At 42.5% G+C, this 14,706-nt stretch overlaps 1 protein-coding gene across 1 annotated transcript in view; it reads right to left on the reverse strand.

Moving 5' to 3' along the window:
- Window positions 1-14,289, reverse strand: part of PPM1E (protein phosphatase, Mg2+/Mn2+ dependent, 1E) — a gene marked incomplete at its 5' end in the record, with an annotated part of 16,730 nt that extends 2,441 nt beyond the window's left edge. Inside the window, 7 exons of the mRNA XM_010014710.1 lie at window positions 2,665-3,314; window positions 5,798-6,457; window positions 6,709-6,802; window positions 7,119-7,262; window positions 7,926-8,114; window positions 9,850-10,049; window positions 14,171-14,289. Coding sequence (XP_010013012.1) covers window positions 3,241-3,314; window positions 5,798-6,457; window positions 6,709-6,802; window positions 7,119-7,262; window positions 7,926-8,114; window positions 9,850-10,049; window positions 14,171-14,289 — 1,480 coding nt within the window. The remainder of the gene's footprint in view (window positions 1-2,664; window positions 3,315-5,797; window positions 6,458-6,708; window positions 6,803-7,118; window positions 7,263-7,925; window positions 8,115-9,849; window positions 10,050-14,170) is intronic.
- Between the last annotated feature and the right edge of the window lie 417 nt (window positions 14,290-14,706).

Below are 14,706 nucleotides of genomic sequence, written 5' to 3' on the forward strand. Positions count from 1 at the left end.
CACATGCTCTGAAAAAGTGCCCCAAAGGTGCTGAAGCCCCATTTCAGGCTGCTGCTGTCCTGTTGCATTGCTGGGATAACTGTGAGTATGTGATTGTCCTCACTTAAAATGGTGTGAGCAGGTTGTGCAAGGCTGCTGAGGCCAGCGGATGTGACGGACGGAGTTGGGGTGAAGCAGCTGGTGTTTTCCTCAGTCATGACGTGGACCAACTGAACCCACCACCACCCTCTGCCACTGCGTGTTGCATTCTGAGCTGCTAAACTACGTGTGATACTATGGTGAAAGCCAAATGCCTGGTCAGTGACAAAGCATGAGTAACTGTCACCGGTCCTTGTCCATGTCTCCACTGGCTGTACTGATGTTCCTGTCTGAGTGTTCCACAGTGTAAGTGCTGTACAATTCCTAGTTTAAAACTGTTTGCACTTTGTTAATAAAATGAATGTTGAAATCTGATGTGATGTTTGAAGTGTTTGTGCGTAAGTACTGCACTAGAGTCTGTCAGTGAGTACGGTGCTGCCGCCTTGCCCTTCTCCGAGGAGAACTCTTGCCTGTCATGCGCTGGGCACCCTTTTTCTGAGATATTCAATGAGAAGTGCTTAAATCCACCTGGGATTTGTAAGGCTATTATGTTCTAGAACCCCTGATACTCAAATAGGAACTGGGAGGAGCTGCAGCTTTTACCCGAATGTAGTTTTGAGTTTCTTAGCTAGACGGAGGTGGAGCCCTGAGCTACCTCAGGCACCACTTGTTCTGGTGGCCAAGTGCTGAGGGTGGCCTGCGACAGGCTGTGCCCTGTTGTATTGCAGCAGGAGTGTTTGGTGTTGTACAGGGCTGTGTTGTCGATCACACACAACTCAATTAGCAGTAATCACGCTGCTCTGCCTTGTCACCACTCACATATGCTTTGTTTTAATGAGAGGCCCATGCTGAAGGAAGTGGTTTGATGGAGCATGTGCCCCACTCTGGTGTTGGGGTCCAAGGGAAGGAGCCGGAACTGTTGCGCTTTGCTTACCTTATGGAGAACAACCTTACACAGCACTGGCTTTTTAACAAAAGTGGGGGGAAAAAGAGACTTGGAGAACTTCGTTATCTAATTTGCCATAACTGACCCTTCCTTCCCTTCAGAACAGCTCAGAGCTGGGCTGTGACAGTCCCTGTGATGGCAGCAAGGGAACCATGGTACCAGCTGACACAACCACTGTTGTCCAGTTCTGGTACATGCCACACAGAGGTAAGCTGCTTTCACCACGGGAAAGACATTTAAGTCAGAGGGTGATGGCTATCTCTGTTAGCTCTTAAATAAACAGACTATCTGAATTGCAGTTTAAATTACTGTTTTATTAAGATATTGATAAAACTTCAACAGTTTTTCCTGTATAAACAGCTTTCATAAATAAAATATGGATGACTAATACATGGTTGAAACTAATAGGTGGACTGTAGAACAAGACTACACGGGGGAAGTCCCAACCCTGGGAAATGGTTTGCTTTAGTTTATTTGCTGCATCAAGAACACATTATTGTCATGAACACAGTAACAGAGAGGTCAACAGGAGCCCCCATGTCACAACCGCCAGCAGGAGCACTTGATGTATGGTGAGAGCTTGGTCCCATGCCCTGGTCCTATCCCAGGTGAGGAAACCACAGTGCACATGCAACACACAGGAGTTGTACTAGACCCCAAGGATTGTAGTAGACCCTAAGGGAGGGGATTTTAGTTTTACTGCTGGGCAAGTACAGGGCAAGTACAGTGCAAGTACTTGATGGGCGAGGGCAAGGAAAGGATGGGAACGTTTTAAGTTAAAGGTTGCGTTAACGCTTCATTATTACTTACTGCACAATACAAGGGTAGAAAGTTTTGTTCCTGTTGCAAAGAGGATATGAATTAAAGAAAGATTGCCCCAAATTACAGGCATGATCAAAGCTGGAGTATCCCCTTCAATGGCTTTGTTTATGTGACTAGTGCCCAGTGAGTATATTGTGCTAAAACAGCCCCTAATTTAGACCAATCTTTCTCATTTGCTTTTTCCTGCAGAACACTGCCATGGTGGGGAGGATTTTGTGAGGAGACTAGCCCTGAACTAAAGCAGCCGTGTCTATGAACATGGGGCCTGTTACACCTCATCTGCCCATAGGATGTGTTTCTCGCCAACACACAGTGTTCCAAGAAGAAAGCGGAGCTTCTGTGCCGATGCACAGCTATAAATGTGGCATAAGGTAAAGTCTGCTTCGACATTGGCCCTAGGTGCTGCACTGCAATCTCAATCAACTACCGAATAATTTTAACTGGCAAGGACAATCGATGGCACTTCTAGGTAAAGAAAAGTTCTATACATGTGTTTCCACCCACCATCAGTGCAAACCGCGGTGGGTTAAGGGCTCCCCTGTCCCTGCAGCACAGACACCCCAGAGCTGCACCTTCCAAAAGCGTGAACAGGGAACAACCAGAGAGGGGACTGCGCGAATCCCAGCAGGACTCACAGTGAAGAGCTTATGAGCGAGGTTTGAGCAGCTTCAGATGAACAGCCTGGAGCCTGCTTCTCAAAACCACCACACATTAACAAAAATCAACATAAACATCATGTTTTCACTCCCTACCTCCTAGTTCTGCGCACAGGGTTAACATGTAAACTGAAACTGATGCGGGTTGTCTTAACGCAGAACAGGGATACTTCAGCTCTTTATTGGAAAGATTCGTTATACAAATTTCACCACCACTAAGATACACAATAAAAATACAAAACACAGGTCACAGACTGAATCTCAGTAGCAACAGTTAATAAATACAATTAGATGCTTTTATATTAGCCTAGTATCTTTACATTGTCACCAGATAGACAATCAAAGTACGAGATACAGAACACTTAGATACCGTTAGAGAGGGATTATTGCTTACGTTAGCAAGCAGCAAGTAAGGGCACAGGAGTTTGAACTGAAGAGAACTACTTCCTATCACCAGTGGCATTAAGAGAAAACACTGCGTTTCACAAAGCACTGCTTTTTGTCTAGTGGGTAGAATCAAGAGCAGCATATATCAGACCAATAACCACTACTTGTAATAGTATAGAACTTTAAAGGACTTACCTTACAAATGGTTCCTATCTACTCTATAAATATGCATTTAGTGAAGAAATGAACACTTGCTACCTATACAATGTTTTAACCTGACCACACTGGAACTATGATGGCAGATTTTTTTTCTCCTAGCAAGATAAATGGTATGAGTGGCAGAATTATCACTTATGAATCCATACCTAAAAAGCTAAATCCTTCCCCAAACAGCACACATGCAATCCAGCACTCATCAACTGCTCCTGCAGATTGGGAAGAAGTTTTATCATCTATCACAGCTCTTCATTCTCATTTACTCACACACAGAATTGCACTTACACCACCTTCCTCTCCAAAACACGACACTAAGATGGACTTTCAGGGCGTCATTATTACTGTGAAGAATTTAAAACAAAGGCACCGCAGAGATGCCCCAGAGTTGCATATTTTATCATCTCATGATTCCTCAAATTTCTTCAGTAAATATGACTTGGAACATATGCTGCAGCTAAAGAGAATGTCGAGAACAGCTAAGGCTTAGTAAGATGACAGATAAGAGCCAATGATCCTGTAAGATTAAAAACAAAAAGCCTGAAAAAGATCAAAGGAATCTAAAGCCACACTCTAACACTCCTGGTTACTCACAAAGCTTTTCACTGTTCCTCAGATTGCTTTTATAATAGTGCATCAAAGGTAGAAGCAGCAGAAAGTGGCAGAACTCAAACCTTGCCATCTTGTCGTGTTGAATAATCTCCTGACTACTTAATGTTAAAATACTTCGCAAATTCTAGCTAAATACTGTTATTAAATTGCTAATGCTTAAAATGATATGAGTTGTACAATAAGTGCTTATGAAGACTGACTTTATTCATACCCTTCCAAATATTTTACTGTAACGAAGAACAGCAACAGGGTGTGTATTTAGTGGAGCTGATGGGAATCGTCTCCTTACTTATGTCCCAATTAACTGCTCCCCCACGGGTTCAGCATCACCTCAACAATAGGGATAAGCTGGTGGGTACCACGCGTTTCCCAGTATGGTAAGTAACACTGCTTATGAAAATAAGGGCAACTGACATGGCTCACTTCCCCTTCTGAACCCAGGTTTCACCAAAGCAGAGCTCTGGCTGGCCAGTGAGTTTTACTCTCTCCACAAAACCCCAAGTGCAGCCCCTGCTCCTCTGCACCCACAGCATTTCCACCCCACCTGGGATTGCTCTGGCAGCCTGGCATCCATTCCTACACACTAGAAAACACTACACCGCAGCAGTGGCACTGCTCGAAGACACAGCACGCTACCATCCTTCCTGATGCAACTTCATATTGAATTATGCCTTTGCCACCTAGAGGTTATCACTGAAACCAAACAGCTCATTAGATTGCTCATTATCTTGCACAAGCAGTTCTCTGGTTTGACTGGTTGAGTGGCAGTAGTATTGTACTGAACATCTCCATAGATTGGTTTCTTTTAAGACCTGAGATGAAGTTATGGTGGGAAGAGGTTGGCTCAAAGCAGTAAGCACAATCAATGTTCAATGAAAACCAATTGAGAACAGTTTCCTAAACTGACAAACAAGAAAAATGCCACTAAAAGCACCAGAAAGATATGAACCTCTAGCTATAGGAAAGAATTGGTTTTAAAAACTACAAAACCCAGTTTTCTTCATATTCCACACTTTATGTTACATGAACAAAAATAGGTAAGTTATGAGTCTATACCTCAACTGGAGTCTGAGAACAGAGCAGCAGGAGCTCAGTTTGTCCATTCCTAAGTTACCTGGTAAAACCCTGCATGGCTTTTAGTCATCTACCTGCAAAAGTGGATGTAATTTTCTAATTCATCTTAATGCTTGCCTGAAATAAATAGAAAGCAGAACACAAGAAACCCCCCACACACCTGGACTTCTACAGAAACTTCCCCCCCACTCAAAAAAAAATTTGGCAGTTCTAAACCAGAATCTTGCTTTACATATTGCTCCACAGACGTAGCTCAGGCAGGTTCAACCTCTGGTGTTTTTAAGGACTGTTAGTTCCCTAACGGTGTCTATGAGGTGAACCAGCTGTTTGGCTTCCACCAGTGAATGTGGTCAGATACTCACGTGTGCGGGTGGTTGGTGGCTGCGGCATTGCTCAGGGTGGCACCACCAGCAAACTTTATTGAGATTGAAACAACTACATTTGTTAATTCCTAGATGTATTTACATATGGTTTGAGCTTTGCAGGGGACGGGAGTACAGTTCGGAAATGCCCACCTTTTTTTCCGCTTTCTGATGATGCCAGTTTTATTTTGGGAATGTCTACTTTGGGAGTCTGATGGGGGAACACGAGGGAGATGGTTACATTTTACAGCATTGATGAAGGTATGACTCTGGTATACAATGACTTTGTCTTCGCATCAAAACCATGCTCTCACTGTACGCGCTGTGACCAGCCAGCCTCCACCATGGGGAGTGTCTGCCCCACACCCTTGTGCCCCTGCGGCCCCGGACAGGTAGGGACAGACTTGATCCGTCTGTGTGGGGAGGCTCATGAGCCAAGAGCAGCGTGTGAAACTTTGGTTTGAGCCTAGCTCCTCGTCGTCTGTTCCAGCTACAGAGCCGGAAGCGAAAGAGTGCAGCTCGTTTTCCCAAGGATTTGAGCAGTTCATCTTCCAGCCCAACGAAAACGGGGGATAAACCCTTCACCCTGTAGATGCTCTGCCCTGTAGCACCCAAACTAAGGGGAGCGTTGTACTCCCTGGGATTGCTCTGTCCACACATTGATGATGTGGTGCACTCTGGTGATTCATTCTTTACTCTTAGGCCATTGATCAAATTCGCGCTCTTTGGTATGCCAGGACTAAACACTTGAATTGGTGGCAGACATTTGGCACTCGGAGGTGTACTAGTTTCTGTTTTTGTCAGGTCTAAATAGCCTTGATCGTCAAACACGTTGATGCTTGACCCTATGCTTAAGCTAGTTCTGTCGGTGAAAGAATCCACCCGTCCCTCATACCCTAGATCTGCAGGTGCTGAGCACTGGTGCTGGGGCCATGGCCGTTTGCAGTCTCCATGGTTTTCTTTATCTTCCCCGTTGTCTTCTTGCCCACCTTGAAAAGAGTTCTCTGTCCAGTCTGACTCCTCGCTAACATTGACTGCTGCGTTCATGTCCCTGAGAAATACCACAATGACAGTAATGTTGTCGCTGGAACCGGCATCTCGAGCAGATGCCACTAATTTATGTGCTACCATGCTGCTGTCGCCATTATTCTCCTTTAGATGGTCAGCCACCACTTTGACTGCCTCATCGGGATTGACTGTGTCATAGAAACCATCACAGGCTAAAATGAGGTAGTCTTCAGAGCCATCTAGTACAGTGGAGGCAGAGTCTGCATCCCCACAGATGTATGGCTTGTGCTCAGCATCCCCTGTGGAAAAACACACAGATACACAAGACTGTGGGTTTGCAGCCACTGCATATGGAAGACTTTTTATTAACACAGCATGGAGCCAATGACTCTTAACCCAAGTTAAAGCGATTATTTGGAAATTATTCCCTCAAACTGTAGAGGAAGAAAATAGAGATTATTGCTCACAGGTCTATTTCATTACTTGAAAACTAAAGTTTTTAATTAAAAAGAAAAGCAAGTCTCAAAAAGAAATTAAAGCCCACTCTTACCAATAGCTCTGGAGACTGACAGGCTCCCATTCACCCTCCAGGCTCCAAACCAGACCACACATCCACCAAGTGCCTCAATGCGCTTCTTCTCATCCTAAACAAGGCAAGGCAAGAGTGGTTTGGAGAGAGCCCTTAGCACTGCCATTGCACTCTGAACACTACAAATATTTGGGTGTTTTCACAAACACAGCATGGTGGAGCCTGCAGGCCCCGACACATGAGAACAAAGGAGCTGTACACACATCCATACTGACTTCTAAACAAACCAGGATAACTGGAATATACACTCTTACTCCAAGAGACACAGACAAGGCAACACTCAGTGTCTCAGCATCCCCCATAAAGCTGATATACCTGTCAGCTTCAGTGGTAAACACTGCCCAGGTATATTTCAAACAGGCTGTTCTCACCTCCCGATCTGGTTTGTGGGGTTTCATCAGTTCCACAGCTTGGCCTCTCCTCACGAGCATAACCTGGGAGTCCCCAAGCCAAGCCACATGCAGCATATTTCCTCGGATGAAAGTCACCACCCCAGTGGTTCCACAACGCAGACTCTGGATAGGGTGAAAAAAAAAATGCCCCCAGTTTTAAATAAGCAAATAAAGAACCATTTCAAAGCATTTCCTTGCTTAACTCAAGGACTGAACATGTTGATATTCCAATACACAGCCTGTTCCCAGGGAGGAACAAGCATTGATTTTGCCTTGTGACTTCCCTTGCACTGGAATTGCATTTTGGAAGCTGGGCTTTGCTGTGCTACTGTCGTACTTGACTTCCTGGCCACTTTCCTACCTGTTAATGTTAACATACACCTGTTAATGAACTTGGAGGGAGATTTACTTGTAAGCATCTTGAATTCCCTGCACTTAACTCAGCCCTTGCAGGAGTTTAGGAGGCCTAGTGATCCATTTATTCTGGAGCTAACCAAAATGTATGTTGTAGAGATGAGGAAGAAAAGAACACCCCAAGGACTAAACCAAGTTAGCATTTGAATGTACGAATGTTCAGCAGTATCCTTCTAAATGAACTGGCTGCTGTGAGAAGTGGAGGCTGACATCTTTATGGAACATGAAGAAGCCCACCAGTGCGCACTGGCACTACGGGCTGTGCACGGACAGCTCTGTGCTGAGCCCTGGGCTGTGCTCAGCACAGCACTTGGAGCCTCCTGCTAACAAGGACAGAATTTATTGATTAATACACTCAGGTAATTCAGTCACCTCTCTGGCTGCCTTCTGGACAAAGCGCTCATCAGTCACCCGGAAAGCTCGGCACAGTGCCTCTGCTGGGTCATGCTGAAACATCTCCTGATGGACCATGTTCACATGGAGATGGATGGAGGCATAGATGGCAGCATCCACTCCCCCATGACCATCAAACACTGCAAAGTAAGCTTGCTCCTCTTGGTCCTGTCAATAGAAACACGTTGAGAAAACAACTGAGGAAAAAGCAAAGTAAACAGCTAATTGGATTGTCTTAAAACTTTTGAACTTGAGATCTGTGGCATCCTTATTCAACTGCACTTAGAGACACAGTTTCCACTGGAAAATCAAACTACTCAGACCATCTTCACTTGCATCAACAGGAAATTTCCACCTTATTGCTGATAAGTTCTATCTGCAAACTGCAAGAGATGCGCTGCAGGAACCACCTGTGTAGCACTCTGTGTTCCTTATGTCCCATTTGTTACGATTCAGTCACTCAACTCAAATAGAAAGTGCCCTTCTCATCAAATTGTGCAGGAGACTTTGTGACTGCAAAAACCACAGTGAGAGAAGAACATCCAATACAGTTTGCATGAAGCCTACATGAGGACTGTAAACCACCAGGGATAAAATGCCAGTACAGCTAAAATGTGAAGCCAGCCAGCCTCTGCTTTCATTCTTTTTCTAAAATCTAATCCATATCACCATAGATGCCTGGGGTTTTTTTTAAAACCCTCGATGTACTCTCTCATCAGGTAATTGTGATTACATTCACAAATGGAATACAGCAAAATCACTCTTCAAGTCAGTCTTCTCAGCTTCCCCTTATCTGTTCAGAGAAACAATGCTGTACCAAGAGACAGCAACTCCTGTGCCTATTCATACACAGAACACATCAACCCGCTCTCAGTGTCAATTCAACCTTGACAGCCATCTCGATGACTAGAATATTTGTATATTGTAATTTTTAAGTAATGGGCTCCAACATAAATTGGAATAAGAAAGCTAACAATTGACAAGCAAAGGAAACATCTGCCTCTGTTTGCATTAATATTGCCTAAGGCAAGAATGTGGATGGGGCAGAAGATGGTTATTAAAGCTAGAGGAGGTAATAAAGAATCAATTATGTAGCAAGCTGATCCTAAATGTAAAATTATTGCCAATTTCTTCTATCTGCCATTCTTCAGTGTCCAGTTTTGTATCTGAAGGAAGTGCAGGCATGAGTGTTCGACTGATGGCCACATAAAGAAATTAATGGAGGGAAGTCTGGCCCCAGTTCCACCAAACTACTCATCTTGCTAGATTCTTGTGTGAACTGCACCCCATTCTTCTCTAAGGTTTGTGTTTGGTTTTGATACCTTTTTTCTTACTTTCTTTCCTTATTATTGCTCTTGGCTTTTTCCTCCCAAAAGAAAGCAGTACACATCCACCCCTGTAGAGAACGGTCTTCAGTTACGAACTGTAAGGCGAACCACTTCCTTGTTTCCATCAGCAATCCTCTTCTCACCTGGGTATCTTCAGCCACAGAGAGGGTCCTACCTTGATTTATCACACGGTACTGCAATGCATCAGGGGCCACTCACAAAAGCAGGGCTACTTTCTGCATAGTGGCAAGTCAGTTCTTCAGTCACCACATGAGTGGCTACACCAGGATGGGCCAGATACAAACTTTGTTTACTTAGATAACATTTCACCAGAATCTTTGAAAAGTGCTCTTTTATTCTATATACCTTATGTAGATACTGCTCATCATACTGCCACTGTGGTTACGGAATAACAACTGAACTAACTTAGGACCAGATTTGTCACCTGATTGTCAATCCTCCTCAGGTCTGTCACAGGTATGGTTTTAATTTTCACAGAGATGACTACCTAGTTTCCCCAAGAATGCAAAATGCATTTAGCATATGCATTTGTCGTCTACATGATCTCTTCTTACCTCAAGGTTGAAGAGCATGTTGAAGTCTGGGATGCAGACGTGCTTGTCTTCCATCTTCCTGCGCATATTCTTGATGGCATGGATGGATGTCTCATAGTAGCGGTGGGGCTTTGGCTGGAGTGGAAAGTCTTTCACCCAGTTGCTGCAGATCTCATGCAGCTTGCTGAAAACTAAGCGGGCCAACTTCACTGTCTCAATCTCTAGGGAAGGCAAAAACCACAAATGAAAGGCCAAAAGTGTTATTAGGAGATATTATTTTCCTTGCATACATTACAAAGATGAAACAAAATGAGTTTAGCTAACCATTTGAAATGGATGTCAGCAGGGAAATTCTGGACTCTGGTGCATAAAAAAGGAAGCCAAACTCACCATAATCAGCATTCATTAGTAAGCAGCTCATTGTTTGTTTGTCTTTTTAACTTAAACATTCCCCTGTGCCTTTGGGGAACTCATTTGAAGGATCAGAAAAAATGAAAAGCAAGAACATTTCCCCCAGCATTTGATCCCCTGTGTCGCTCTGCACAGGGTGGTGCAACTGTGCCACAGCAGCTCTGAGAGGGACTTTGTCATGGCAAATAGCATCACATTTGAAAGCCACATCCATTAGAATGATGTATGGGGTTTAGACCAAACTCCCTGTTCCAAACAATACTTCACTGCAGTACTGAGGTGATAGAGGTGTAAATAATCTACAGAAATGAACAACATTACTTTAAGATGTTTTGGTGGTTCACACATTCAGTAGCATACACATTCAGGTACCTTCTTTAGTTTAATAATATTATTTCCAGATTCTTGACTAGACAGTGTCAAAGAAATCTGCATGAGCAAATGGGAAAACCAGAAAAGTCTTAAATTTCAGAAAATGCTGAACTGTCATTCCTGAGAAATAGTAATTTTAAAATATGTGAAAACTTGGGCACTTGACAATTGTTCTGAAATTCAGGGGAAGAAAACAGGACGTAAGCATCAGAGCTGAACACATCAAAATCTCTTTGCTCATGAGCATTCATCAAAGCCAGAGACCTTCAAAACTAAACAGCAGCAATCCATGAGTGTCAATCATTCCTGGAGGAGGAATAGCTCAAATACAGGGGAGACTTACGCCACCTCTCAGTTCACAGAAATTCCATGAAGAACCTAAAAGCACCATTTACCCATTTCTGCACTAGGTCTGTGCAAGATGTGGGCTATAATGATCAGGTGGCCAAGATCCTTAGGAGCAAGATATGTTCCCAGTTCTGCTGATTATGAGTTTGTTCAAGCTTGATCTGCAGAACAGCCATTAAGCTGGAAATAAACTATATACAGAATCAAAAGGAATCTTAGCTTATTGACTATACAGCTTTAAAAAGAAGTGGTATAAATGAAATTGCAAGGTCATCCCACCGCTGTCATATAAACAGGTACCAGTTCCCCCACAACACCTGTACTGATCTCACCAGTGCCACCAGAAATCTCTCTGCTGTGTAATGCATTTAAAGAGGAAACACCTACAGCCTGACATGTCCAAATGATACTTTTCCCTTTTCCCACAGACTTGCTCTTCCATTTCTTTCCACTGGGCATATATGAAGGGAAATGGTGACATTTCAGTGTCACATGGCTGTTACACTTCAGAGCGTCACTCTGAAGGAGGAAGGAAGTAAACCCATTGGCTGTGCTGAGATACCAAACACCCTTCCCCAGCAGGGAGTGTGCGTAGTGTCAGCATCATCAGTAATTGCTCTTCAGGTTAAAACAGGAGAAAGGGCCACAACAGCTAAAACACCCCCTCACAGCTGTAAATTACTCATCAATTGTTAATGTTGCGGTGCTGAGCCGGAGCTGACTCAGCTGTCATTGCGCTTGTGTCATGGAGAATTTCATTTCCCTCCTGCTGCTCCAAAATCCCCAGTGTTGGAAGTAGCACTTAATTGTACCGCAGCTGGTGGGAAAATCCAGCTTCTAGGGCAACATCAGGGGAGAAATAATACCAGTAATCAGATTCTGCTTTTTAGTACCTATATTTTAAGACTTTTCTTGAAAACACAGATAGTGTGACAACAGGTTTAGTACCCAGGTTTATAGACATGTCATCAAGCCAATGACCAAGGTTTTCCTTAATCTAAAAGCTCCGGTTTCTGATTAGTCAGTGACCTCCTCAGCTACAGTAATCACATCTCCTAGATCCTGGAAAGACTGGGTAATGGGACTCCGTGAAGCCTGCTGGATATTTTAGATACCTTCATCACATAATGTGGTCCTACTATCCAGGCTCCTTTGGTGGTTCCTTAACAAGGCCAAACTCTCACATGAATATCCTCCTCCTTAAAAAGAAAACTAGGTTCTTACCCTGGCCTTAAAAAAAAAAAAAAAAAAGGAAAACAGATGTCTTATAGTTCTCATGGAAGCTCTCTTGCTCCTCTCCAGTTCAACTGGAGAAGAAGAATCTGTCATGGCCTATGACTTTTAGGTTTTGTTCTTGATATCCAAAGACACACGGTCACCCCAAATATAAGAAGCCCATATTCTATATTTCTGGACTCAAAACAGATTTCCTTAAGATTAGCATTTTTCTTTCAGGAAGCTTCTAATTTCTTTTCTACCAGCACACCAGTAACTGCTTTTATCACTCCTAAGTATGCAATATGATTTGTCACATTGCAATTCCCAGAGTGAAATGTGTCACTAAGGAAATTTGGAATAACCTTTTTTTTTCCCCTAGCAAATTTAAACTTGAGGCAAATCAGGTAAATGTTTCTTTGTATTACACAGAGTGAAAACCTTGCTGTGTTCATAAAAACAACATAAATCAAAACCAGCTAGCTAAATTCAGCTTGGTTTCACATTCTGCAGCAGCCCAAGTATTATTTGGATAAACAGTGAACTCTGTTCACTGAGGTACGTAATCAAGTATCTTCATTGTGACAACTCACCTCAACACAGTGCATCTGGAGTCATACTTTTAGTGTCTGCTATCGCCTGTACACATACCAATCTATGTGTGCATCTGTGTATTACAAATTTAGATGTATTTGAACGGCAATTTCTGTAGGTGTGATGGGTTTGTGGTGGGTTGGGTTGGGTTTTTTTTCTCCTTTTTCCTTTTTCTTTTGTTGAACTCTTTAGATATTCTGTGTGGAGGCTTAGTCAACATTTCCTTGGAGACTGTCAAATATTTATGCAAGTCTCAGAGATCTCAATTTGAATTAATGAAGGCTGCTCAGCCAGAACAATGACAAATCTATTCCATTTACCTGCTCAGCGAGAAGAGGCAGCAATACCTACAAAAAGAGAACCCGTGGCATGTTTCTCTGTTCTCAGGTTTCCAAAGGCCTCTCAGAAACACAGCAGAATCTTCCTTTTTGTAAAGCCAGATTTATATATCCTACCTATTCCCAGAATCATTACTTATTTTTTCTAATGAAAAAAGGCAGGAATGGAGAAATGGTTTGGTGATTGTATATTCAAGATAAAAATGACAGAATTCCTCTCAATACATATGAGTAACATTGTTCTTCATTGTAATGAGCACCCCAGAAAGTTCTGCAAAGTTATTTAGGTCAGCAGAATCCTGAAATGCTTTAGGGTCCATGACTTTGAGCTGAATGCTGCAAAAACTCTTGTTAGTCAACACAGATAAATGGAGAAAAGGAAATTTTCCTTTTAAGCATGAAATATCTTTATACTATCCGTCACTAAAACTATATAAAAAAATAAAAGCCATAGTAAAAACTATGCTGACTGAAATAATTCAGAATTAAATTCTCTCTTCCCACATGTATGTGACTTTGCTCTAAGGATGAAGGAGGACAACTGGCACTTGCCAGGAGGACCATATATTCTAAAGTGCTTGTAAAGTAATTCAGGGCCACCAGATATGAAGATGAACTTAAAAGACAGGACTAATTTCCACTTGGTCTTAAGGAACAAAAATTTGATAAAAGAATCAAGTACAACCAGAGAAAGACATTTAAAAACAGAGAAAGAATTCAATAGTAAAAGTTGAAACTAGACAATACTCAAAGACAAGAAAACTGACTAAGAAATTAGCCATTAGCTCTATCAGGAGTGGTGGTGGATTCTCCATTAATCTTTTTATATCAATATGGGATATTCCTTTACAAGAAATCTAGTCCAACCTCATTTATCTAGCTGCTAGAAGGAACTAATTTGAGGAAAACCTAGTACCATTCTAGGGGCCAGACTAGATGGATCACTGAAGTTAATGCTGACTTTAAAAAGCTATCAATTATCATCTGTAGTGTTCCAGTATACAGAGTAAATGAAAGATCCACACCATGTAAAACTGTACATTATCATGCGCAGATGTACTTACGTATGATCCCATCTGCGTTGTCCACATGCTTTGGTAAGTAGAGTGCCGAAAGATCACTCTGAAGGACTTCATCTGAAGTTGCTCTAGCTAAAGCAGCAGCCAAAAATGAAGGGCAATTACTGGAAAAGATAGAAAGGAGAGAAAAAAAAGAAAAAAAAAATAAAGGAAACAAATACAAAAAGAAACCCACAAAAAGATATTTTCATCTGATTGAGCAAGGCAGCTTAGAGTCAGGGAAATCCATAGCAATACTTCTAGTAACCCTGTTTCACTCCTATGTTCCCTGTTTTTTAAATTTAAACATTCCGGTTTGTAACCTCTATTTAAATGCTTTTCAAATCTAGACTTTACTCCCCTGCAGAATCTGTCATACAACCCTTACTCAGTGTATATGTTTTCTACATACTTGTCTTAAGCCCGTTCTGTCCAGTTTCTTGTAAGAATTGGAGTCAGGATTCCAAAGGATAACAAAATCATAAGGTTAGGGTTGGAAAGGACCTTAAGATCACCTAGTTCCAACTCCCCTGCCATGAGCA

This window comes from Nestor notabilis, unplaced genomic scaffold, assembly GCF_000696875.1.
Source record: "Nestor notabilis isolate BGI_N333 unplaced genomic scaffold, ASM69687v1 scaffold10425, whole genome shotgun sequence".
NCBI lineage: Eukaryota > Metazoa > Chordata > Aves > Psittaciformes > Psittacidae > Nestor > Nestor notabilis.